The sequence below is a fragment of the Macrobrachium nipponense genome, chromosome 17, assembly GCF_015104395.2.
Source record: "Macrobrachium nipponense isolate FS-2020 chromosome 17, ASM1510439v2, whole genome shotgun sequence".
Classification (NCBI taxonomy): domain Eukaryota; kingdom Metazoa; phylum Arthropoda; class Malacostraca; order Decapoda; family Palaemonidae; genus Macrobrachium; species Macrobrachium nipponense.
This window is the reverse complement of record NC_087210.1, coordinates 33,625,378-33,649,996: the sequence shown is the minus strand read 5'-3', so window position 1 is coordinate 33,649,996 and position 24,619 is coordinate 33,625,378. Positions and strand designations below refer to the sequence as shown.

The 24,619-nt window shown below is 39.7% G+C and overlaps 1 protein-coding gene across 2 annotated transcripts in view; it reads right to left on the bottom strand.

Moving 5' to 3' along the window:
- Positions 1-24,619, bottom strand: part of LOC135196174 (REST corepressor-like) — a 117,843-nt gene that overhangs the window by 19,017 nt on the left and 74,207 nt on the right. The window contains exons 9-10 of one of the 2 annotated variants that reach the window (XR_010310339.1): positions 20,164-20,302; positions 11,804-11,893 (exon numbers count right to left, since the gene is read on the bottom strand). Coding sequence is in view for 1 of the 2 variants with exons in the window: in XM_064222758.1 (XP_064078828.1) it covers positions 20,164-20,302 (139 nt within the window). In the remaining variant the exon portion in view is untranslated. The remainder of the gene's footprint in view (positions 1-11,803; positions 11,894-20,163; positions 20,303-24,619) is intronic. The other variant, XM_064222758.1, reaches the window with a different exon arrangement.

Here is a 24,619-nt window from a genome sequence, read left to right as displayed (position 1 = left end):
ATTTATAAGGAAACAAGACTTTTGTCATCGCTAGAAGAAAAGGAAGAAAATGATTAATCGAATTTCAATTGCCATGAATAGTAAAATGATATCCACCTAAACAGAATAGGACAGAGGACTAAATTAAGTTATGTAAACTTGATAGCAAAATTTGTTTTGCTTTTACAGTACATTTTCATAATTAATTTAGCTTGCTTGAAGAATCATTTGTATTTTTATTCACTGTAAAGTTTTAAAGTTATCTTATAACTGTCTTGGAAAAGGCACAAAGAATGAAATAATGACTTTAAGAAAGGACCCTTCTCACTCGAGCTTGACCCAGACACCAGGGAAATTCTATGCCTCGGAACATGGTTTACGTCTCCCAAAGACCTATGTCACCTACAATACAGAAGATTAATTTGTACTACGGCTCTCCCAACATTTTGTGACATGTTTGAACGTCGAGAATTAACGTGGGGTTAGACCTTCTCAAGGGCCTTCTGCTTAATATTATAAAGGAAAACTCAACGCTTCTTTGTTCAAAGGAGGAATGTGTAAAAATCTTAGCTCCACCCTTTCCCAGGATAGGTCTGTGGTTTTAACCAATCAATTCAATAGTGCCAGCCTACAAGGATGTCCAACGAGGTCTATATAACCAATGGGTAAGATGACACACCCACTACAGATGCTGGGCATGAACAAGAGGCATTTCCAAATGGGAAGCCTACAAATTACTACAGAAAAGATGGCAGGAAAGCGTTTTTGTAGAATGCCTGTTGCCACTCAGACATAAGAATCCTTTCAGGAGATGCCACACTCAGAGTCAAAATCAAAACCCCAAAAGGCGGTGCCAAATGATCACATCCAAATAAAAAGGGTGGACTTACAGAGAAGTGGACAGAGGAAGGGAGAAGTAGAGAAGCAGAAGTAGACAGAGAAAGGGAGAAGCAGAGACAGAGGAGGGAGCAGAAGGCAGAGAAGTATGAAGGGGGGAAGAATGTCCGAAGTGTATGGTGTGAAGATAGACAGTGCCTAATAGACTTGCAAAAAGACAAAGTGCCTTCAGAATAGTTTGTCTTGGTCCAAGCGCCCTAAATCAAAAGGTGGAAGAGATATTATAAGTTTCCCTACCAAGAATAAATATCTATAAGGACACAACAGTTACTTTTCCCAATTCATAGAAACTTTAAGGTAACAAGATAGCTAACAATTCTTGTGTGGCAACTATTTATATAATTAACAGCCCCACTACACACACACACACACATACATACATACATACATACATACATACACACATATGTATATATACATATATATATACTATATATATATATATATATATATATATATATATATATATATAATATATATATATATAATATATATATAGATATATATATATATATATATATATATATATATATATATATATATATATATATATATATATATATATATATATAATAAAAGAAGCCCATAAAGAAAAAATACTATTTTTCAGAGACTGCTGTCTCCCTCTTCAGGTAGATGAATGAGAAAAGTTTACAGAAACAGTGGTATTTATACCAAGAGATCCATCCACAAGTAAGCCAATTTAGGTCACTCCCACCTTTAATCTTCTTAAGCGTTGGTTGAATGAAAATCTTGTAGATCACATCTGAATCCCATGCTCCTTTTGAGATGTTCATTACTTGCCTCTTTTTAACTCTCTTACGCCGACTGGACGTATTTTACGTCGACATTTTTTGTCTCCCGTGTGCCGACTGGACGTATTTTACGTCGACCTACAAAAGTTTTTTTTTTAAATTCGTGGAAAAATACTTATAGGCCTACCAGCCTAAAACTTTTGAATCAGGCGCCTTGGGGGATACTGGGAGTTCATGGATCAAGGTGTTGTTTTGTTTACAATCGTTACGCAGGCGCGCAAGCGCGAATTTCTTTCTTGCCGCACTAAAAAGTATCTGTGACACATCTCAGAAATTATTTTGTCACTTTGACATAATTTTTGTACCATTGTAAATTAGCCGTTACATGAAGTATTATGTATGAAAATGTGTGCATTTTTATGTAGAATACAACAATAAAATACTCATGGTTGTAGCTTTTATCAGTTTTGAGATATTTTCATATAAATAACGATAATTGCCAAAATTTCAACCTTCAGTCAACTTTGACTCTACCGAAATGGTCGAAAAACGCAATTGTAAGCTAAAACGCTTATATTCTAGTAATATTCAATCATTTATCTTAATTTTGCAACTAATTGGAAGTCTCTAGCACAATATTTCGATTTATGGTGAATTTATGAAAAAACTTTTTCCTTACGTCCGCGAGGTAACTCTTCCGAAAAAAATCATACATGCGATTGTGGTAATGTTTGCACCATTTTAAAATTAGCCATTATATAAAGTTTTATATATGGAAATGTGCGCAATTTCATGCACAATACAACTAAAAACAACCCATGGTTGTAGCTTTTATCAGTTTTGAGATATTTTCATATAAATAACGATAATTGCCAAAATTTCAACCTTCGGTCAACTTTGGCTCTACCGAAATGGTAAAAAAACGCAATTGTAATCTAAAACGCTTATATTCTAGTAATATTCAAGCATTTACCTTCATTCTGCAACAAATTGGAAGTCTCTAGAACAATATTTCGATTTATGGTGAATTTATGAAAAAAATAACATTTTCTTTACGTCCGCGCGGTAACTCTTCCGAAAAAATCATATGTGCGATTGTGGTAATGTTTGCACCATTTTAAATTAGCGTTATATAAAGTTTTATATATGAAAATGTGTGCAATTTCATGTAGAATACAACAACAAATAATTGAAGGTTGTAGCTTTTCTCATTTTTGAAATATTTGCATATAAATCACGATAAATAGAAAAAAAACCACGTTCGGTCAACTTTGACTCTACCGAAATGGTCGAAAAACGCAATTGTAAGCTAAAACTCTTACAGTCTAGTAATATTCAGTCATTTATCTTCATCTTCAAACAAATTTGAAGTCTCTAGCACAATATTTAGATTTATGGTGAATTTTTAAAAAAATCTTTCCTTCCTTCCGCGTGCGGATTCTCCGCAACAAATCTCCGAAATACGTACGTCCCATTCTCGGAATATTTGCTCCGTTTCATATTAGGCATTTCATAGAGTTTTATATATGAAAATGTGCGCAATTTCATGTAGAATAAAACAAAAAATATTTGAAGGTTGTAGCTTTTCTTATTTCCGAAATAATTGCATATAAATAAATATATATGAAAAAATTTGACATTCGGTCAACTTTAAATTGTCTGATATGGTCGAAAACTGCAATTGTAAGCTAATACTCTTACAGTATAGTAATATTCAATCATTTGTCTTCATTTTGAAAGAAATTGGAAGTCTCTAGGACAATATTCAGATTTATGGTGAATTTTTGAAAAATATATTTGTTTACGTCCGCGCGTTACGAATTCATGCATTATTTTGTGATAATATTTTCTCTGTGTTGCTTTTATCGTTTTACAATGTGTTACGTGCCAAAATGGTCGCAATTTAGTGTACATTACAACAACAAAAAAGTAACTTGTTACCTTTAACCGTTTTGCGCACAGCGCGATTTGAATACAATTATATATGAAATTTCGTTTTTGCGCTATCATATATCACATAATTTATATATGATAATGATAATTTTTTTCATTTCTGATGGTTGCATACTAACCTTCAGGCAATGACAAAAAAAGGAGCCAAAAATGAACTCTTAATCTTGAAAACTAAGCGCGCTGTGATTTTTTTTAAAAAATTTTTTCCGCTTCCGCGCTCACTCCGAAACCCCTCCGGCACACGGGAGACAATTTTTTATTTACCGCTCCGACGTAAGAGGGTTAATTAAGGCCGATTCCATCATTTGACTCTTGTACCAGCAGTTGCTGCAATACATTATAAGTGACAAATTCCAGTTTATTCTATGGTTATGATCATTTATGGACAACCCTGTTTACGACACCAATCACAATAGATCGCCCATTTGCCTTGGTAAACTTTCTGAGACTTTCTGAGACTGCTGGACATATGCACTGCTGTTCTCTGAGAAAAGCCTCTCGCTCGGAGGAGATAATTGATAGCCTTCAACCGTGAAGAGACAGGGATTCTACTGACTGGTGGAACCTTTCCACATGGGGCTGACACAGGAGATGTCGCCAAGGGGGAATCTCCCTCGGAACCTCTGACAACGACGACAGCAGATCTGGGAACCATTCCGCCTGAGGCCACGGAGGGGCTACCTGTGAACTCATTAGCCTGTTCAGAACTTCGCGGATCAAACAAAACGGAGGGAAGGCATACACCTCCAGGTTGTCCCAGGGATGTTGGAATGCGTCCTCTGCCAATGCTAAAGGATCTGGAACCACTGAACAGAATATCTCCAGCTTCCTGTTGAAGCGAGTCGCAAAAAGGTCCAGCATGGGTCTCCCCTAAACCTAGAAAAGCTTGTCTGCTACCACTTGATGAAGGGACCACTCTGTGCCTAGGATCTGATCCCAACGACTGAGTTTGCCTGCGACCACATTCCGTTTCCCTGGGATAAACCTGACTGAGAGCTCTACCGAATTGCTGACCACCCACTGGTGAACCTTGACGGTCAAACCAGGCCTCCCTGTTTGTTCACATAGGCTACCACCGTGGTGTTGTCCGACATGAGATCGACAGAATGACCTTCTACCTTCTCCTGAAACTCCTTCAGACCCAGGAAGGCTGGCTTCAACTCCAAGACGTTGATATGTTGCTGCTTGTCCTCCAAACTCCACAAAGCCCCACAACCTGCGAAGGAGGCGTCTGGGAATAGAAGGAAGTCCGGTGGAAGAGAACGCAGAGGGACACCCTTCGAAAGATTCTGGTTGTCCAACCACCAACGCAGCTCTTCTCTCACTTCTAGAGACAGAGGAACCATTAACAGGGGTGAGTCCCCCGCTGGGGACCAGAATTCTCCCAGTCTCCATTGCAGAGACCGAAAATGAAGATGCCCATGAGGGACCAGCTTCTCCAGGGAAGACAACACTCCAAGAAGAACCTGCCACTGATGAGCTGACTGATGTGGTTCCAACAGGAAGTTGTGCGCCACCACCTGCAACTTCTCCAATCTCTGATCCGATAGGAAAACTTTTCCCACTGACGTATCGATGACCATGCCCAGGTAGAGAATCCTTTGACTGGGTACGAGGTTCGACTTTCCTGGTTGATTACTATGCCCAGTTCCAGACAGAACCGAAGTAGACAATCCCTGTCCTGCAACAGCTTTTCCCTGGAAACTGCCCAGACTAACCATTCGTTGAGGTACCTCAGCAAACAGACCCCCTGAGCATGGACCCAACTTGACACGAGAGAGAAGACCCTTGTGAACACTTGAGGGGCTGTCGTCAGCCCGAAGCACAAGACTTTGAACTCGAAGACCTTGTCCCTAAGAGAGAAGCAAAGGAACTTCCTGGACGTCGGATGAACAGGGATTTGGAAGTATGCGTCCCTTAAGTCTATCGACAGCATGAAGTCGCCTTCCCTCACGGCTGCCAACACCGAATGCAGGGTCTCCATCTTGAACTGTGTCTTCCTGATGAAGTGATTCAAGGTGGATAAGTCGATCAAAGGCCTCCATCCTCCTGACGCCTTGGGCACTAAGAAGATGTGACTGTAAAACCCCGGAGACGGACGCACCACTTCCTCTATCGCATCCTTGTCGAGCATTTTCTGCACTTCCTCCCAAAGAGCCAAGAACTTCAGAGAATCTGGAGGATATGCCTTCCTGAGCTGCGGCTTGTCTGACAGAGGAGGAGAGAAGTCAAATGGTAGTAGGTACCCCACCCGAAGGACATCTACCACCCACTTCTCCGCCCCGTAACTCTGCCACTTGGCCCAGTGGCCTGCCAGGCAGGCCCCTCCAACCCATGGCGCAGGAGAGGGAGAGGTGCCTAACTTACCGACGGCCCCCTTTACCTCTGCCCCTTGGGCCCCTTCTTGGCTTAAAGGAACAAGAGCGAAAGGGGCATTGATCCTCTGACCTAGGCTGAGTCGAATGGGAAGGCCCTGCCGAACTCCAATTCCTCAACATCCTACCAGGCGACGATCTCCTTGACTGTTGCTGGACAGGGGGTCGAGGAGAAGCCGGACGTCTCCAAGGACAAGGCTCCGACTTAGACATGGCCTGGTGCACCAGTCTGCCTTTGGTGTCAGCCTGGCGTCAGTCTATCGCATTCTCAAGCTCTGTCCGAGGAAACAAATAATGGGACTCCAACAGATCTCCGTTCCTCAATGCCAGCAAGGACTCCATGTCAACTGACCTCTCCATCCTAGACAAAGCCGCGTCTCTTCTAATCAGAAGAAGGTTAGCCCATAAATTAGCAATGAGGTGAGCCATATATGAAAACGCCTTGCCCCCAGACTGCAATAGACTGGCAAGCGAGGATGCACTCACCAACCCTTCTGGGTACGTGCCTTCCTGAGCTGCGGCTTGTCTGACAGAGGAGGAGAGAAGTCAAATGGTAGTAGGTACCCCACCCGAAGGACATCTACCACCCACTTCTCCGCCCCATAACTCTGCCACTTGGCCCAGTAGCCTGCCAGGCAGGCCCCCCCAACCCATGGCGCAGGAGAGGGAGAGGTGCCTAACTTACCGACGGCCCCCTTTACCTCTGCCCCTTGGGCCCCTTCTTGGCTTAAAGGAACAAGAGCGAAAGGGGCGTTGATCCTCTGACCTAGGCTGAGTCGAATGGGAAGGCCCTGCCGAACTCCAATTCCTCAACATCCTACCAGGCGACGATCTCCTTGACTGTTGCTGGACAGGGGGTCGAGGAGGAGCCGGATGTCTCCAAGGACAAGACTCCGACTTAGACATGGCCTGGTGCACCAGTCTGCCTTTGGTGTCAGCCTGGCGTCGGTCTATCGCATTCTCAAGCTCTGTCCGAGGAAACAAATAATGGGACTCCAACAGATCTACGTTCCTCAATGCCAGCAAGGACTCCATGTCAACTGATCTCTCCATCCTAGACAAAGCCGCATCTCTTCTAATCAGAAGAAGGTTAGCCCATAAATTAGCAATGAGGTGAGCCATATATAAAAATGCCTTGCCCCCAGACTGCAATAGACTGGCAAGCGAGGATGCACTCACCAACCCTTCTGGGTACGTGTCAGAAGCTATCTTGGCAATGATCACAGACCAGAAGTCCAGCCAAGAAACTGTCTGCAACATGGAGGCTGCTGTAGATTCCAATGCTGAGGCATCTTGCGGAGACAAGGACGGAGCCACCGACCTCACCTGCTCCAAAGTCAATCCCGGCTTCAGGCGAATGATGTCTGGGTCAAGATGGCGCGACATAAAAAATGCAGAGTTCGTAGCAAAATACTTCCTATGTCTCGTGAGAGGCGGGGATAGTAGCTTGGCAGAGCCCCTAGAGCGAAGCGAACCGTCCCGGTCCGAAACAGAGGCTTCAAACTTCTGCAAGACCGACTGAACGTGCCCAGACATATGAAGCTGATGAGATGATTTGGGATCCTGTGTAGCTCCCACCAAGGCTTTCAAGCAAGAAGGGGTGTAAGACGACTGAGCCCGAGTCCTACTTCCCAAATTGTTGAACCCACAAATGATATCAACAACTTCTGAAAAGGAAGACAAACACTCTTGCGTGTCTCCCTCCTCCTGCTCTGGTAACAAAGACCGGTGACGAGAAGGATGTGTAGGCTCCTCTAAGGCACCTTCCCCACTAAAATTAACAGAAGGATCAGCAGCCAAACAGCCTGAAACCTCAAGTAACCTGCCTGGGCTGGGTCCATGTGTCAGCTCCCAAGACGAACCCACTATAACACTAGGAACATTACTATGTATTCCTCCAACAGATGACTCATTAACATGTCAGTGAATGGTCATGGGAGTGGCAGACGTAAGAACGAGAGTTGAAGAGGAATCACAAAACTCAAGATTGAAGGAGAATCCCCCAGAGTCGAACTCTTGGAAGCACCAGTGAGAGGGGCAGGCAAACACTCCTGCTGCATCAACTCCGCGCTCACTACCTTCGACCTCTTGACAGGCACCTTAAGATCCTTATGGCGACGAATAGGCCTTGGAGAAGAAGGAGCACTTGCATCATGTGCACAGACAGGGGAGGTTGCAACACACTCGCGATGTGCATGGACAGGGGAGGATGCAACACGCTTGCGATGTGCACGGACGGGGGAGGTTGTAACAAACCGCAATTCAAAGCAGAGGACGAAGCAGCCACTGCAGATTGCACAAGGGAAGGTACACTATCGCTCTCCGAAACAACGACACTCTCAAGAACACATCCGCGTTGTTCCTCCCTCATAGGCGAAGAAAGGGCAAAGTCCTTAGCCTTCCAACGCTTGATACGCCGACGTGACGTAGAGGGGGAAGAAGGAGAGGAAGACAGCAATGGTTTCTTATGCAATCTCTTTGCAGGAGGCGGGGACGAAGCAACAGGTTTCCTACCAGTCTTCCCAACTGACAAGCTGCCAACTTTTCATCCAAAACAAGAGTCCAACCTCTTAAGCACTGCCTGGCCTATAACCTCAGACTGATCTGCAAGAGAAGGCTCTGATGACATGGAAGGGAGATGTAGCAAACTGGGTGGCAGGGATGACGTCATGGCTGAGAGAGGCAGTGCCGAGGAGACGACTGGGAGTGACGTCACAAGTGGTGACGACGTCACGCCTTCTCCTCAGTGTGAAAGGGAATCAGATGCCACTGGCGGAGGAATACACAAAGACGGATCCCGTGACATCAACGAGGCTGACGCCACAGCTTCCCTCCAACTCAAAGAAGCGGCAGCAGTCACTAGTGGAGCAATACAAGATGGCTGACCTCAGCTACCCACGAAGACGAGGCTGGGAGGAAGGGAGATGGCCTGGCCAGCTTGAGGAAGGGGCTAGTGAGCCTCCATAAAGTACGCTAGCAAACCCTCCAGGGCGGGGACCCCCTACCCCGAACGTCTTCCAAATCGCTGCCATCTTGGACGCCTCCGACTCTGGAATCAAATTAACTCCCAAAGAAGAAGGGTGGCCTCCCAATACTTCCAGTGACAAATCAATGGAAGAAAAGGAAGGAGACACAGGAACAACGCTACTATGGGGGGTGAATACTGCAGGAGATGAAACATTGGGAAGAGGCAAAAAGCCTTCCCATGAAGTAAGTGTTGAAACACTCCGATGCTCTCTCTTGCTATAAAACGGCTCCCACTGCTCTTTAGGCCATACCTGGCATTCCGTGCAAGGATTTATTATAGTACAAAAATTAGAACGGCACCTTCTACACGTGATGTGGGGATCCGTTGCTGCCGAAGCCAAAAACGAGAACACGGAAAACCTGGAATTTCGGGGCACACACGTTGACGAAGGAGCAGAAGAAGTCATAATATCAGCCAAACACACAAACACACACTAAACAAAAGTGAAACGGGCAATGAACCGGGTAAAGGCCAAGAGAGGTTAAACAGGACTCTCGCCCAGGCAGTTAAAGAAAAGACTGAAGACTGACACAGTGGCATAGGTGAGTGGTCTTTGACCACTCTTCACCTGACCTACGCATGCGTTGCCAGATATCACAAGATTCCTTGCTTTCATCTGTTTTTTAACCAGATCCAGCTAGGAGCTAGAAATTATCTTATTGTTAAGACGGAAGGTTTGTTTGCATATGAACAATAAAAGTTTCCACAGAAATTATGACTGGGCTTTCAGTATGGATATAATCTAACCATATCTTCCATACATACTCCGATGCCTATTTGGCCAATTTGGGGCTATAAGTAAGCTGTTTCTTTGAAAGTTAGGAATTTGCCCAACACCTTTGAAATCTAGAACAATGGAGGAAAACCATATATTGTTTCCCATTTGTTCAAGTCTTGCAGGAAGGCCCCTCTTGCTGCTGCATGACTGGCAGTTTGTGATTCTCATACTGGGCTAACAGGTCCACTTCCAGTTGTGGAGGCATGTTGGGTATTGTCTGAAAAGATTGGTTGTCTAACATCCACTCTGTTGAGGCTGTCATTTTCCTTGATGTGGAGTCTACTAGTATCACATTGAGAGCCCACGAGGTGAATTGCAGATAAGTGCCACTTCCTTGCTTATGCCATCAAAAGGATGGCTAGCGTTATCATATTGCGAAGAAGTGAGCCTGATCCCGACCTCTTAATGTAGGACACTGCAGTCATGTTGTCTAGAACCAACCAAATGTCTCTCTTCTGGAGGCTTATGAGACAAAAAGACAGCTATCAGCTCCAAAAAAATGGATATGATAATCCCCCAGAGTAGCTGAACACCTCCCTACCACCTGACAATCCTCCCAACCTGTTAACGAGGCGTCTGTAAGTGCAGTAATGCCTCAATCTCACAGGATTCTAGTTTCGCGAATTCACAATAGCGCAAACTTTTCATTGGAACCTAACTAATTATCATGCACATGCTTTTCACAGACACGCGAATGTAAATGCAACATGTTCAAATCCTCGAGAAATCCTACAAAAGTGTTTGTTTAATTTTTGTTGTAATTTATTGGTTTTCAAGCTTTTATGTGTAAATTAAATAACATTAATTAATAAAAATAATAATTCTCTCTCTCTCTTTTAGTGATATGAAAGAATATTTATGGTACATGTATGTATGCTTATTATTTTAAAATATTTATGGTACATGTATGTATGCTTAATATTTTAAAATATAAGATTAAATAATAATACAGTAGTACCTTGACCTATGAGTTTAATTCGTTCCAAGGCCAAGCTCGTAGCTCAATTTGCTCGAACATCAAAATGAAAATACTTGAAATGCCCTAAATCCGTTCCAACCCTCAAAATGCCACCCCATATTTTGTATGTTTCATGTATTCAAATAAGGAAAATACATTTCTAAAATAACAAATATCGTATGAAAATATAATAGAAAGAGTATGCAAGGATATAATAAAGGTTTATACAGCGTACAAGTAGTGTTTAAGTTAAGATAATTCGTCTTACGATAATCCGTTACAGCCATAACAACCAAACGAGAAACAACTTTTTTTTCTATGTACACCCGAATTGGATAACAACATCTGTTTGGCTTGTATTTCAACCATCGTACAATAGTAAACAATTGCGTAATTATGTTATAAATGACGTTATGTAGAATAGGACTGAGATATTTTTATGTAATAACTTTATTCACTATAGATCAAAGATCAACAAGGAAATATACTATTAAATTTAAACCAGGTTGTAGCTGAAGCTGAGAAAACTTCAAGCTGCTAATGACTATAATCGTAAATCGGCAACAAGAACTGTAGATAAAATTGAGAAAATAGTTTTATAATCAAAACTACTGGGCTTGAAAGAACACATTTTATTGTTGTTTTCACGCTGATAAAAGATAAATAGCATGATAAAAGATAAAAAGCTCGTATTATGATGACATAAGTGAAAATAGCAGACTCACATAACTATTAATGAAAAAAATAATTTAGTTCACAATCACAACGAGATGTATTCAAGTCATACTTTGACTTAAAAACATGTTGTATAACGAAAAATGACCTTGCCTCATATAAGTCAAGTACAGTATGTAGATATTCGATTATGCTAACTAGAAGCAAGAAAATTAACTCAGAATTGTGTTAAATATGGCGAAGTAAATTCGTAATGGCCATCAGCTGATTTCCATACCAAAGCATTGACAGCTATGTTAGTATTCTATTATGTAATAATATGAGAGTAAATACTATATTACGTATTGGATACAGTGAAGGAATGTATAACTTTTTAAAAGATTCATGGAAAAGATGCATATTTACTTTTTCTTCTTTGCTTATCTTAATTTTCGTCACTACGCCATCTACGTAGCAGCGGCACGTACATTAATTCACTCGTAGGTCAAGGTACCACTGTAATAATAATAATAGCATAGTATAGTATAGTATAGTATATTTGTTTGTCATTATTTGATACAAATTCATAAAATTAGCAGAAAAATTGCTGAAGCAATTTAGTATATTTGTTTGTCATTATTTGATACAAATTCATAAAATTAGCAGAAAAATTGCTGAAGCAATTTAGTATATTTGTTTGTCATTATTTGATACATATTCATAAAATTAGCAGAAAAATTGCAGAAGCAATTTAGTATATTTGTGTCATTATTTGATACAAATTCATAAAATTAGCAGAAAAATCGCTGAAGCAATTTAGTATATTTGTTTGTCATTATTTGATACAAATTCATAAAATTAGCAGAAAAATTGCAGAAGCAATTTAATGCTTATATGGCGATAAGGCAAGTTTAATGATTGTACATAAAAGATATGCAGACTTTACATGCTAAAACATAGACATAAAAATAAATGGGCCAAGCCCAGTTTTACACAGGATTGTAATATTAAGGAGTGCATTAAAACACAATAGACGACCCAGCTTGCAACACAAAAAAGCATTTATACAGAAGCCAATAAAATAAGACACAGGTCCAGCTTGTGTTCCAAGAAGATTCAACGTGCAATAAAAATACAGGCAGTCCCCGGGTTACGGTTGGCTCGGCTTACGACGTTCCGAGGTTAAAGCGCTTTTCAATTATTTTCATCAGAAATTATTTCCAGGGTTACGACGCCTACAACGCTCACCTAGCAGAAGAAATGACACCAAAAACGCAAAATAATCAGTATTTGAAGTTTTTTTTTAATGAAAAATGCAATAACAATGTAGTTTACATAGTTTTCAATGCACCCAAAGCATTAAAAGTAACGTTTTCTTAAGATTTTTGACGGTGTTCCGGCTTATGACGATTTTCGGGTTACAACACGTCTCAAGAACGGAACCCCCGTCGTAACCCGGGGACTGCCTGTACTTGGGTAACTAAAAGAGGCTTTAAAAGGCACAGTTTAGCACTACTTAAAATACCTACTGTTGCACAAGTAACAGTTTTTTGTAATTTTTAAGAGAAACATAAAAGAAGTCTTCTAAAAGTTTTCTGTTGGGTTTATTGTTAAGCCCAACCAGCTGATAGTGGAGGAATCTCCTTTCAACCTCTGTACGTATGGTAGGTGTATGATAACCACAACCCCTAGTAGCATATTCATGGGAACTTAAATTGGGGTGCAGTAGAAGATCATAAAATTATGGCAGCCTGTAAACGTGTATAAAGTTCCGATATGCCTACCACCAGTCTTCCATCCTCATATCTGACTCCCAGAATTATTCTTAGTAAGTTGTTGACACATAAATTCAATCTATTAAGCACATTAACAGGTGCAGAGCCCCAAATTAAGAGGTGGTTATTATTAAGTGAGACATTGTTAGTGTTTTGTATATGTCACAGTATTAGTGATGGTCAACCCTAAGTATTTAAAATCTGTTACCCATTCAATAATGCCATCAGCGAAAGATAGGGCGGGGAGTTCTTGGGGAGACTTGGTCAGGATAAAGTTGATTATTAGTAATAGGAGTTAGCAAATTTGCTTTTAGGTATACCTCAAGTCCACTAGATAAATTCCTAACTATTCATAAGCTCAGTGAATGAATGGGAAACCAGCATCATCCGCAAATAGAATCGTTTTGGCCTGCACTGCATTTGGTAGGTCATTTATAAATATGTTAAAACAAAGAGGGCCAAGTATGGACCCTTGAGGCACACCACATGTAACCACCATATCAGAATCAACACCATTTACGCTTACATAGTACTGCCTTCTGTTAGTAAAGTATGATCTTAGATTGGCCACAAAACCCATAATGCTTCTCAAAAACGCTTCTCTCGATAAGCTTTTGTTGCAATAGAGAAATTTAATAATGGCCTGTGTAGTACTTCTATTCTTGCAGAAGCCATATTGAGAACTATTAAGAATAAGAGTACTTTTCAATGTAGCTGTTCATCCTGTCTAAAGTTAATCTTTCAAAGATTTTTGAAGCCACAGGTAACACTGATACAGGCCTATAATTATTTAATGGACATATAGAGCATTGCACAACGGGAAGCAAATAAATTACAGTTATCCTTCAATATTAATGGTGTTAGGTCAAACTTTATTACCTTCATTTTTTAGCCTAATAACATGTGCCACCTGAACATAATCAGTCTGCCTTAAGTAACATGCTGTCATTATTGGAGGGGTGTGGTAGTAGTTACAAGCGGTGGTTCTAAATTACCCACAAGGGAGGCAGCAGCATTTACAAAAAAATTATTTACATGGTTGACCAAATCCAAGCTAGTCAGGGTCCCATCGGGTGTCTGGATATATTCCAGGCTGGCAGCTTTTTAGTTTTTATGAGATTATTAATAATTGACCACATTTTCGAAGTATCATTACAAGCATCTTTAAATTTACAATAATTATATAGTACTTTTTTGGCCAGTCTAATTGCTTTTGTTAGTATATTTCTACACTGAGTGTAGGCCAGTTTCTCAATCTTACCTTTCAAGTACAATTTATATAACCTGAACATTTTAGAAATACAAGAATTCAGAATAGGTGTCATCCATGGAGCTGGCTTGATCAGTTAGGTCAAAGATTTTTTAAGAAGAAATGGGCTCTCATAGTTTAAAACCACCAGTAAAATAAGAATCATACACAGTATTGAAACTCCCACCAAGAACAACAAACTCACCAGGATTAAAATTAGATACTATAAGAAATTTAAAAGTCGTCAAACTCCTCTTACTAAACGATCTCTTCACTTGAGCAACCCTACCTATAAGTTGGTTAGCAAATGGCTTAAATGAAGCCAGAACAATAAAATGACCTGTAAGATCATATGGGATAACATAAGTGTTATTCACATTATCAATATTAGAAATTCAAATATGGTCCAATAGATTGAACCTTGTTAAAACATTATCTTTGTTTACTTTGGTGGGTATTGTGACCAATGGCGTATAGCCAATTTCAAACATACCATTAATAAAACTTCATTCTATCCAAATTTCCCCGTGTTCAACAGATGGATATTATAATCACTGCAAGCTATCACTTTCTTGTACCGAGCAAGTAAATTGCTCAAGAAGGATAAATAATTAAAGACAAATACATTGTTATTCTCGGGGGAGGAAATAGGGGATGGTAGAGAGTAGAGCAGACAACGTCAACAGTTAAACTTCAATACAACTGTTAAGACCTTGAAGAGATCGTTTACAAATGAGAAAATTTTTAATTTTTGCCTGTATACCGTATTTTATAAATATCTTCACTCCTCCATCATATTGGTTTCGATATGTATCATGAGAGTAAAATCCAGGAATCACATAATTTATCTCCATATCAGAAGATAACCAAGTTTCAGTACAGATTACACATGAAAACAGGGTTTGTAAGGTACCATATTAGATATTATATCACAGTCATGATAATTACACAAGGGAGGAGAATAATTATCTGGATCTAGCATTAGCAGTATAGGGTAATCACCATTTTCAAAATCAATAGAAGCCATCATTGATTACAATACAGTACTTACACAGTAACACCAGGTGTTTCAATGTTGACATTCAAATTATCCACAGCATCCACAACTGGCATTTCTCGTTGGTCTATATCTCGCAGTTAGCTGGAAATTGCTTTCTTAACTGCCTTAGGTTATAGAATATTACCTGGTTAGATTTTGTTTAAATATTCAGTTACATAAAAATCAGCAGGCCTACGCCATCTGACCTGTTTTAACAAGAGATGTTTATTCACAGCATTATCACAACAAACTCTCAATAATTTCCTATTGCGATCAAAGAAACTAACTTGTATACAGTTAATATTAATTAGGACATCATCCTCTCCACAAATGTACTTAAAGACTTCTCCTTTCAAGATATTAAAATTAACGCAAAAATCAGTCTTTGCTGCCTTGACCACACCAATAACCACTGATCCCTTGCATATCAAAATTTCCTAATTTTGTTGCTGCTCTAATTTTATAATTTTTTGGTTAACTGAGGCCAATGTAACTTCTTTGGGAGAGGCGACACCAGGCTCCTGCTTATCGTGAATCACTGTAGCACCAGACACCGTCACTGTATCAAGTTTGCTTGAAATATACTCTAGGTAATTTAACAGTTTCTTATTTTGCTCCAGCAATCCTCACAGACAACTAATATCTCCATAAGGAAAAGCACCACAATTGTCCAACAGTTTCGGTGCAGGGGAAGCAAGAGATGACAACAAGTCCTTATCTTTAACACTGGCTGCACGGCCCTTACGCCTAGTAGTCTGGGCAGGCGAACGTGTAGCCCCCAAAGACTAATCTGATCTTGCTGCTACTGGCAATTCAGTAGGCACAAAATCAATGAGGGCATCTAGCAAACCGCCTCACTTTTGCTGATCATTATGCAGACCATCAAGCGCCAATGAATCCATACCAAAAAATTATTGGAACCAGTGTAAACAAGGCAGACAGAGCAGGTGTAGGCACGTCCACCCTCTACAGAGTCTAGACTAATAATAATAATAATAATAATAAATCTGTAATTACAAAATTCGTATGTGATAGTATTTAAAAAAAATAAAATAACCTTTTCATTTCACTCTTTCAAGTAAGGACAACTCTTCTTTCTCTCTCTACCTTACCGAGATGAGATAATTTTTATGGAACATGTATAATTATGTTTATTAATATTTTCAAATATTAATAATAAATAATATAATAATAATATAACTGTAATTACAAAATGCTTATGGAAGTATCCTTTCCTTCATCTTGAGATGCGTTGTAAGCCGAAAATTGTCGTAAGCAGAATATCGTCAAAAATCCTAAGAAAACCTTACTTTTAATGCTTTGGGTGCATTGAAAATTATGTAAACTGCTTTCTTATGGCATTTTTCATCAAAAAAACCTTCAAATATTAATTATTTTGCATTTTTGGTGTCATATTTCATCTGCCAGATGAGCGTTGTAGGCGTCGTAACCCTGGAAATAATGTCTGATGAATATAATTGAAAAGCCTTGTAGCCTCGGAACGTCGTAAGCCGAGACCGTCGTAACCCGGGGACTGCCTATAATGTGACAGGTGGGGGGGAATGTTGCCGATTAGCAGGTCATTGATTTTTATGTAATTCTCTCTCTCTCTCTTGCCAACGTTGAATCAGAGAAATTAATTTCTGGGGATTAGAAATTCATTTCTCGATATATAATGCGGTTCAGATCCCACAATAAGCTATATGTCCCTTTGCTAGGTAACCAATTGGTTCCCTGCCATGTAAATATATCTAATCCTTCGGGTCAGACCTAGGAGAGCTGTTAATCAGCTCAGTGGTCTTGTTAAACTAAGATATATTTAATCTCTCTCTCTCTCTCTCTCTCTCTCTCTCTCTCTCTCTCTCTCTCTCTCTCTCTCTCTCTCTCTCATAGTTAGCAGTAGGTAATTTTAAATTGATGTACTTTTACCTTTACCATTCTAAAATGTGGACACATAACTAAGAGTTGTATTAGCCCAAATAAAAAGCACAGTTTGTTCATGAAAAGGAATTTCAGAACAAAGAATTCCTTAAAAAGGAGGTTGAGAAGACTTCTAAAAATGGATCGGTCGGGAGGGGGAAGAAGAGATAAATGGTATGTATGTAATGTTCACACATTCCTACAGTTTTACCAACCATTTATTTTTTTTTAGAGGTTAAGTTAAGTATATCTTAGTTTTACCAGACCACTGAGCTGATTAAACAGCTCTCCTATGGGCTGGCCCGAAGGATTAGATATTTTTACGTGACTAGGTAACCAAGTTGGTTACCTAGCAACGGGACCTACAGCTTATTGTGGGATCCGAAAAACCCACATTGTATCGAGGAAAATGAATTTCTATCACCAGAAATAATTCCTCTGGTTCCGCGTTGGCCTTTATTTTTTTTTAGAGGTAATGTATTAGGCGAACTTTTAAATGAAATTACAGTAATTAGTTTAAAAGTTAGTTTATTACTTAGGTAGCATGATTAGGGTTATATTTAATGTTCAAACTTTAGAAGTAAGTGTTCATTAGCATTTTTAGAGGCTGTGCCAAACTTATACAAATCTGGAACCTAACCTCATGTAAGTTTGGGGTATTACTGTATTGTCACTTGTACAGACTGAAGTCAGAGTGACTTATTTCACCAGAGATTCCTTCTGGGACCAAGGGTGAAGTATCTCGCCAACTTTTTTAATCTTTCATGAGGTCAGTCTCATGTCTTGTTTCTTGCATGCAACATCCAGAATTCATTCACATTCTTTTGTTGCAACCTGTGTATTGGATTTATTATTGCAACAGGCACATCATGCATTCTATTTGCTGTTTGGAAACTCTGGACTGTGCAAGGCACATTCTGAGGACTTGATTTATTCTGTTTGAGTATGATGGGGAGACATCAAGCTGTGAAAAGTATCCCAACACAGTCCCAGCCACTAAAAAGCGTCTGCTGGGTGTGAGGCGGGATTTTCCCAACTGAGCATTAAACCTTTTGACTGTAGTAGTCTGATGACCACTGTTTTTAGGTTTTTCAAACACAATTTTCTTGTAAGCCCACAGATCGACCAGTCATCCAGGTAGGCTATTAGTTGTATTCCTGATTTCTCAAACAACTATCATTACTAATTTCATAAAATTTCTTAGGGTAATGTTTAGCCCAAACGGCAACTTTGAGCCTGTACATATCTCTTCCTATCCAGAACCCTAGGAAGGGGCAGAAGGGAATGGCAACAGGGCCATGCCAGTATGCATCTTTCAGATCTACAGCTGTCTAAGTCCCTTTTGGAACGATTGAACGTATTAGGGCAACGGCAGTTATCCAGAAAAAATTGACAAACACTGTGCTTGTTCAATGATGATAGGTTTAGGATCACTCTTCGTTCAGAGGAATCCTTTTCGGAGACACTTGAAAAAACATGTTTGGTGGCAAATATACATGTTTCTCTATGGCTCCCATTAACAGGGCCTTTCTGCACATAACCTGCCTTCCAGAGAGGGGTTTGAGTTTTGGAAGAACCCCGTTCCAAGAGAGGAGAGATGAGACCAGTTCCACCCAAGCCTGTGTAAAAATAATGCTGTGTCCCCAAGAGGAAGACTTCCATTCCCAGTGGTGTCAACGAAGTCGACCTCTAACCATACCATTCATATTGGTATCAGCCTCTTCCTCTGCCTTTGCCCTTGATAGGCATTCCAGGTGTTGCTTTTCTTTTTCCTATAAGATGGTCTTTGGGCCTCTTTGTATGGAGTTGTCTCTTCTGACCGCCGACCTGTCTTTGAAGAGAAACTTTTGGGGTGACTGAAAGCTTACAGAATTTTTTTTATCATAGCGAGCCTTTTTGGGTTGGGTAAAGGGAAGTTTCAAGTTTTTGTTTCCTGAATTCCCCCAACCAAACCCCCCTTTTTTTAAAAAGAGGGTACCCCGTACAATTTTGTTGGTGGGCTTGCTGGTTACGTTTTTAACCACAAGAGACTCCTGAAACAGGTCCTTACAGAAGGGGTTACTATAAGACCTTATAAGAATTTAGAAGACCTTTTATCCAGTTCCTAATATTGTTTCACCTCAGCCACTGCAGATGATATGCATCTCAATGAATTAGGCAAACAAGGAGGTCTACACTCGTTCTCTTATTCTCTGTAACACCTGGCATCTGGAATACTTAATATCTAAATGTAATTATTATCTTTTATATCACTTAATGAAGCATAAAGCCAAAAATGGGAGGTAAAGATAATCTCAATCTTAAAGGAATAGTGATCCTCTGTCAAGATCAAATCCTTTAAGAAATTCTGTCAGTCTTCAAAATTTCCAGTTTATCAAAGTACTAAACATTTTTTCAAGGAGTTGTCATATTTCAAAACAAGACCTAATATATTAAGAACAGACATAAATAAACCCTTTGTGCCATACATATGAGTTGAGATTATTACCTCATGGTTTGGTTAAACTATTTTTTAATAATAATAATGAATAAATATTGTATCTGACTTACCTCATGGTTTGGTTAAACTATCTTTTAATAATAATAATGAACAAATATTGTATCTGACTAATGGGGTTGTACAGAGGCAAACTGTAAGTATGCTTTACATAGGAAAGCACACCTTGAAACCTTTCTTAATGCAACATCTTTTGCATCAAAGTAAAAACTTGTAAAAATCAGGAGAGAGAGAGAGAGAGAGAGAGAGAGAGAGAGAGAGAGAGAGAGAGAGAGAGAGAGAGAGAGAGAGAGAGAGAGAGTATACCTTGAACAGCAAGCAGTAGTTCATCTTGTGACCATTTTGCCTTAACAGGCCCAGCTTGAGGTGGTGGCCGAAATGCTGATATACCATCTTCAGCTAAATTATTTCTTAAGTTGCTAATTTGAGCCTTATTACTTTGGACCTGAAAGTAAACCAATAAATTTGATAAAAGAGTTTCAACAAATAAAACTAAAACTACTATAATAATATCAGTGATTCTTACCATGCAAATCAATTGTTTTAATACTGGGGGTTGTGAGTAATGCCTCAAGATCTCCTGACTTTAAAATGTCATATGAACAGGATTTCTAACAGTAATACAGGAAATACTCATTTAGTCTCAGTTTCATTGAAAGATAATTATGCTTACTTCATAGAAAACATATTAGTATATAGGGATTGGTACTTTCTGAAGAAAAATACTAAGATGAAAATTTGTCGTGGTTTCTATGATTAATTGTGCAATAAATGAGTTATGTCTTTACTCCATTTTTGGTGGAACAGTATCTCCAACCACTCACCCCACCAAAAAACAAAAATAAGCTAAACAATATTACGTACATGCTGAGGTACACCATACCAAGTGTGATATCAAAAGATCCCCATTATTCACACGAATGGGAAAACAAAGAAACTTCTTAGAGAACAGATTTATGTTACAAAATATGGTAAGATTATGAACATCATGTTCTCTCCTATACAAAACACAAATCGTGAGCTAGGAACAATATGTGTTATACACGAAGGTTCTCACTATCAGGTAATCAAATCCAAAGCAAACTGCTTGACGAAAGAAGTGTTTCATATGAATGAATGTAGCTTTGAAGGAAAACTAAAGATTTACAGTAGGAGAGAGCAGCCACACATCTGCACCTATCAAAACGGCTATCCAATGGACAGTGCCTTCAATAACTGTTCACTTATGGGTTTTTGACTTGAAGTGTCCACCTGAGAAAGGGCTGAGAAAGTCAGAGATGCAAAAGAACAAAGAATGACGACTAGCAAGTTGATACACATCATAAAAGAACACACAGAACCAACAGAATGCATACCTAGGTTGTACTGTCATTATCACTTCACTAACATCTTTACTTTCAAAATAAGGGACAAAAGTCCAAAAACTCATCAATTACTGCATCTTTACTTGTTTATAATGATATTACTGCATCTTTACTTTTTTTAGAATATTACTGCAGCTTTACATGCTTAGAATGATATTACTGCATCTTTACTTGTTTAGAATGATATTAGCCAGAATGTACAAAATCAGGCAAAGAAAGGATCAAGGCTCAACCACAAGAAGCCATCAACTTCTGGCCTTGGTGATATGGATTGATACCTTGGTTTCATCTTACTAGTGAGAGATTTTCACAGTTAAGACCAATTCCTGCCAATTAGCCAAGGCCAGAAATTCTCAGAGAAACTCGCAGATATTTATCTCTATCTCAAGAGCTGTGGCAGGGAATGGAAGGGGAGAAACAGAAACTGCAACATCTCAGGATAAATTCTCAATGCCTAAAAGTGGTTATCTTGCTTGGGCGGAGCATCTGGATATTTAACAAAACTTCCTAAATCTTATGGCTGGGAAAGGGAAGAACTGAGGAGAAAGCATGGGTCAGTCATAATCTTTACAGGAGCCTTTGTAAAGCCTTTCTGATCCCTTTTGGCCAAAGTCTGCTGTAGCACTAACCAGGGGAAGGTCAAAAGTAAATCAAGATTAGTGATTTAATGATAAATCTGGCATAGGTTCTGCTGCTGAAATCACTATTCTCAATTTCTTTTACCTCTCCAGCTAGATAACGAAGTTGGGGTTTCAGTAAAAATTGAATCATGTTGCTGAGTAAAGTTCCTGCCATCAATGATGTCCAACACAAGGATCTTCTTTGGGTTCTCAAATCTTGCCCTATTTACTACAGCGTGCCCAATCTCTTTGTTCTACTGGAAGTGTAGAAAATGGCTTGTTTGGCATCAAAAGCTTCTCTATTATTGATGAAGGGAAGAAACCTCTCCAACAACTTTTGGGCTTTGAGACAGAGACTTTGCTTGAAGGTGAAGTGACATTGGTTGATGACCTGCTCCATCATCCAAGTGCTCCAACATCAATGCAGGCCTGCTCTTGGAACTGGTGCGTGTTCAAGTTACTATCCTGTCTGCTAACACGGCTGTGGTTCTGATCCCTGACACCTGTGCAGCCATGGTCTCAGCAGGGTTATGTGGTTGTCTGTGTCATGTCTTGTACCATGGCCCTAGTGTAATTCTCAGGTCAGCCACTGTTATGTTCATTAACAGATGTGTTTTACTCAAAGGCACGATCTCTGGTCATGGGTATGTCTGCTAGAGTGTAGCTCCTATCTTAATGCTTGTGATAGACTTGCCCTTGATCATGAATTCTGTCAAGTTAAGCCTGAAATGAAACTCCTTGACTTGCCAGTGTGGAAACCAGTTGCTGAGAAAAGTTTGTATTCCCATAGGAACAAACTCCATTTATGAGAGCTTAGGTTAATATACCCATGAATTAACAGGAATTTTGTATGCAATCTGATAACTTATGAAAGTGGACAAATTCCAGGATTTCAAATGGAAATTTAGTATCAAGATTGCATTTTATGCTGATAGTACTGCAAACGACTTGGTAAAAACAAAATCTTCACCAGTGTTGGCAAAAACTGTGGCCTCTGTTAATGTTTACTGATGAAGGAGAGGGTAAATATCACATTTTTAAAATAAAATAAAATTTTACACATACAGGCAGTCCCCTGGTTACGACGGGGGTTCCGTTTTTGAGACGCGTCGTAAGCCGAAAATCGTCGTAAGCCAGAACATCGTCAAAAATCCTAAGAAAACCTTACTTTTAATGCTTTGGGTGCATTGAAAACTATGTAAACTGCATTCTTATGGCATTTTTCAACAAAAAAACCTTCAAATATTGATTATTTTGCATTTTTTGATGTCATATTTCATCTGCCAGATGAGTGTTATAGGCGTTGTAACCCTGGAACATGCGTCGTAACCCTGGAAATAATGTCTGATGAATATAATTGAAAAGCGTCGTAACCTCGGAACGTTGTAAGCCGAGACCGTCGTAACCCGGGGACTGCCTTACATACCAAGTAATTACCTAAAGCTGACAGCTCACTACCTCAGCAGTCAAATCTTACAAATTTTGTGGTGGAACCACCATTACTAGTGTAGGTGTATAGGGCCCGCCCACTTTCGGGACCAATAGGTACAAAACTGCAGAAAGAACCAATTCGTTTGGCCTACCATTCCCATCTGTGGGGAGGAGGGAAGGGCTTTAATCACGTAATTACTGGTAACTATGTATAAAATCTAATTTTATTACAAAAATGTCATTTATACACATGTAACTTACCAAGTAATTACCTGTAGCCGATTCCACTCTTATGAAGGTGGGAATCATGGACATGAACTACATTGAAGACAATATGACTCAATATAGGAATACTGCAAGTATTTATCAAATACTCATTGTACCTTACCTAGCAAGAGCGTTGCAGATGAATACTGCCTCTGGCTGTCGCTCTCTTAGCCCATAAAAGGCGTGGCAGTTTTGGCCAATGATCGGCCCTACTTTAGTAGGAAATAACTTCTCAGTCATGGAGGTTCACCGATGACCGGCGAAAGTTATCTATTGATGCCCTTGCCCTGGGCTTAGACCAGATAAAAAACCAACAACCACACCTACTCCATAAAAAACAACCAGTGATACCCTACCATAATGACTGGTGAGTGCTCCAGTAACCAGTACCCCCAGGCTTCCCAAAACTCAACACCAACAAACAAGACAATAGAAGACAGTAAAGGGACAGTTAGCCCCTTATGTTTCCTCCCCCAAACACCATGCCAGCCACCGAAAATGGACCCAATGTGGAGCAATTCTCAAAAATGGTTTCAATATCTTAAGATAATGAACAGAAAAAATTTATCTACATTTCCAGAATGTAGAGTTCATAATAGCTTATAAGGACATATATTATGCCTAAAAGCTAGAGAAGTCCCTACAGCTCTCACTTCATGCATCTTAGCGTTAATGGAAGGTAATACTTCTTCCTGGAGTTGAGTGTGTGCCCCCACCTATCAAGATCCTTAAGAAAAGGGAAATGCCGTTCTTAGACATCAGGCGAGACAGAGACTTCACAGAACACTATAGATTACTTCCAGGTCCTCTAATCTTTTCTGCTCTCTTTAAATAATAGTGTAAAGCTCTCACTGAGCATAGAAGACACTCTTCCTCCTCTGGTCCGATGATATCCATCAGATTCTTCTTAATGGTAAAAGAATGTGGCCAAGGTTTGTTCACATCCTCGTTCTTTGCCAGAAACCCCAAGGAAAGAGAACAGACAGCATTAGCCTGGGAAAAACCCACTCTTTTGTCTATAGCCTGCAATCTGCTGACCCTTATAGCTGTAGCCAGAGCTATCAGGAAAAGGGTCTTCTT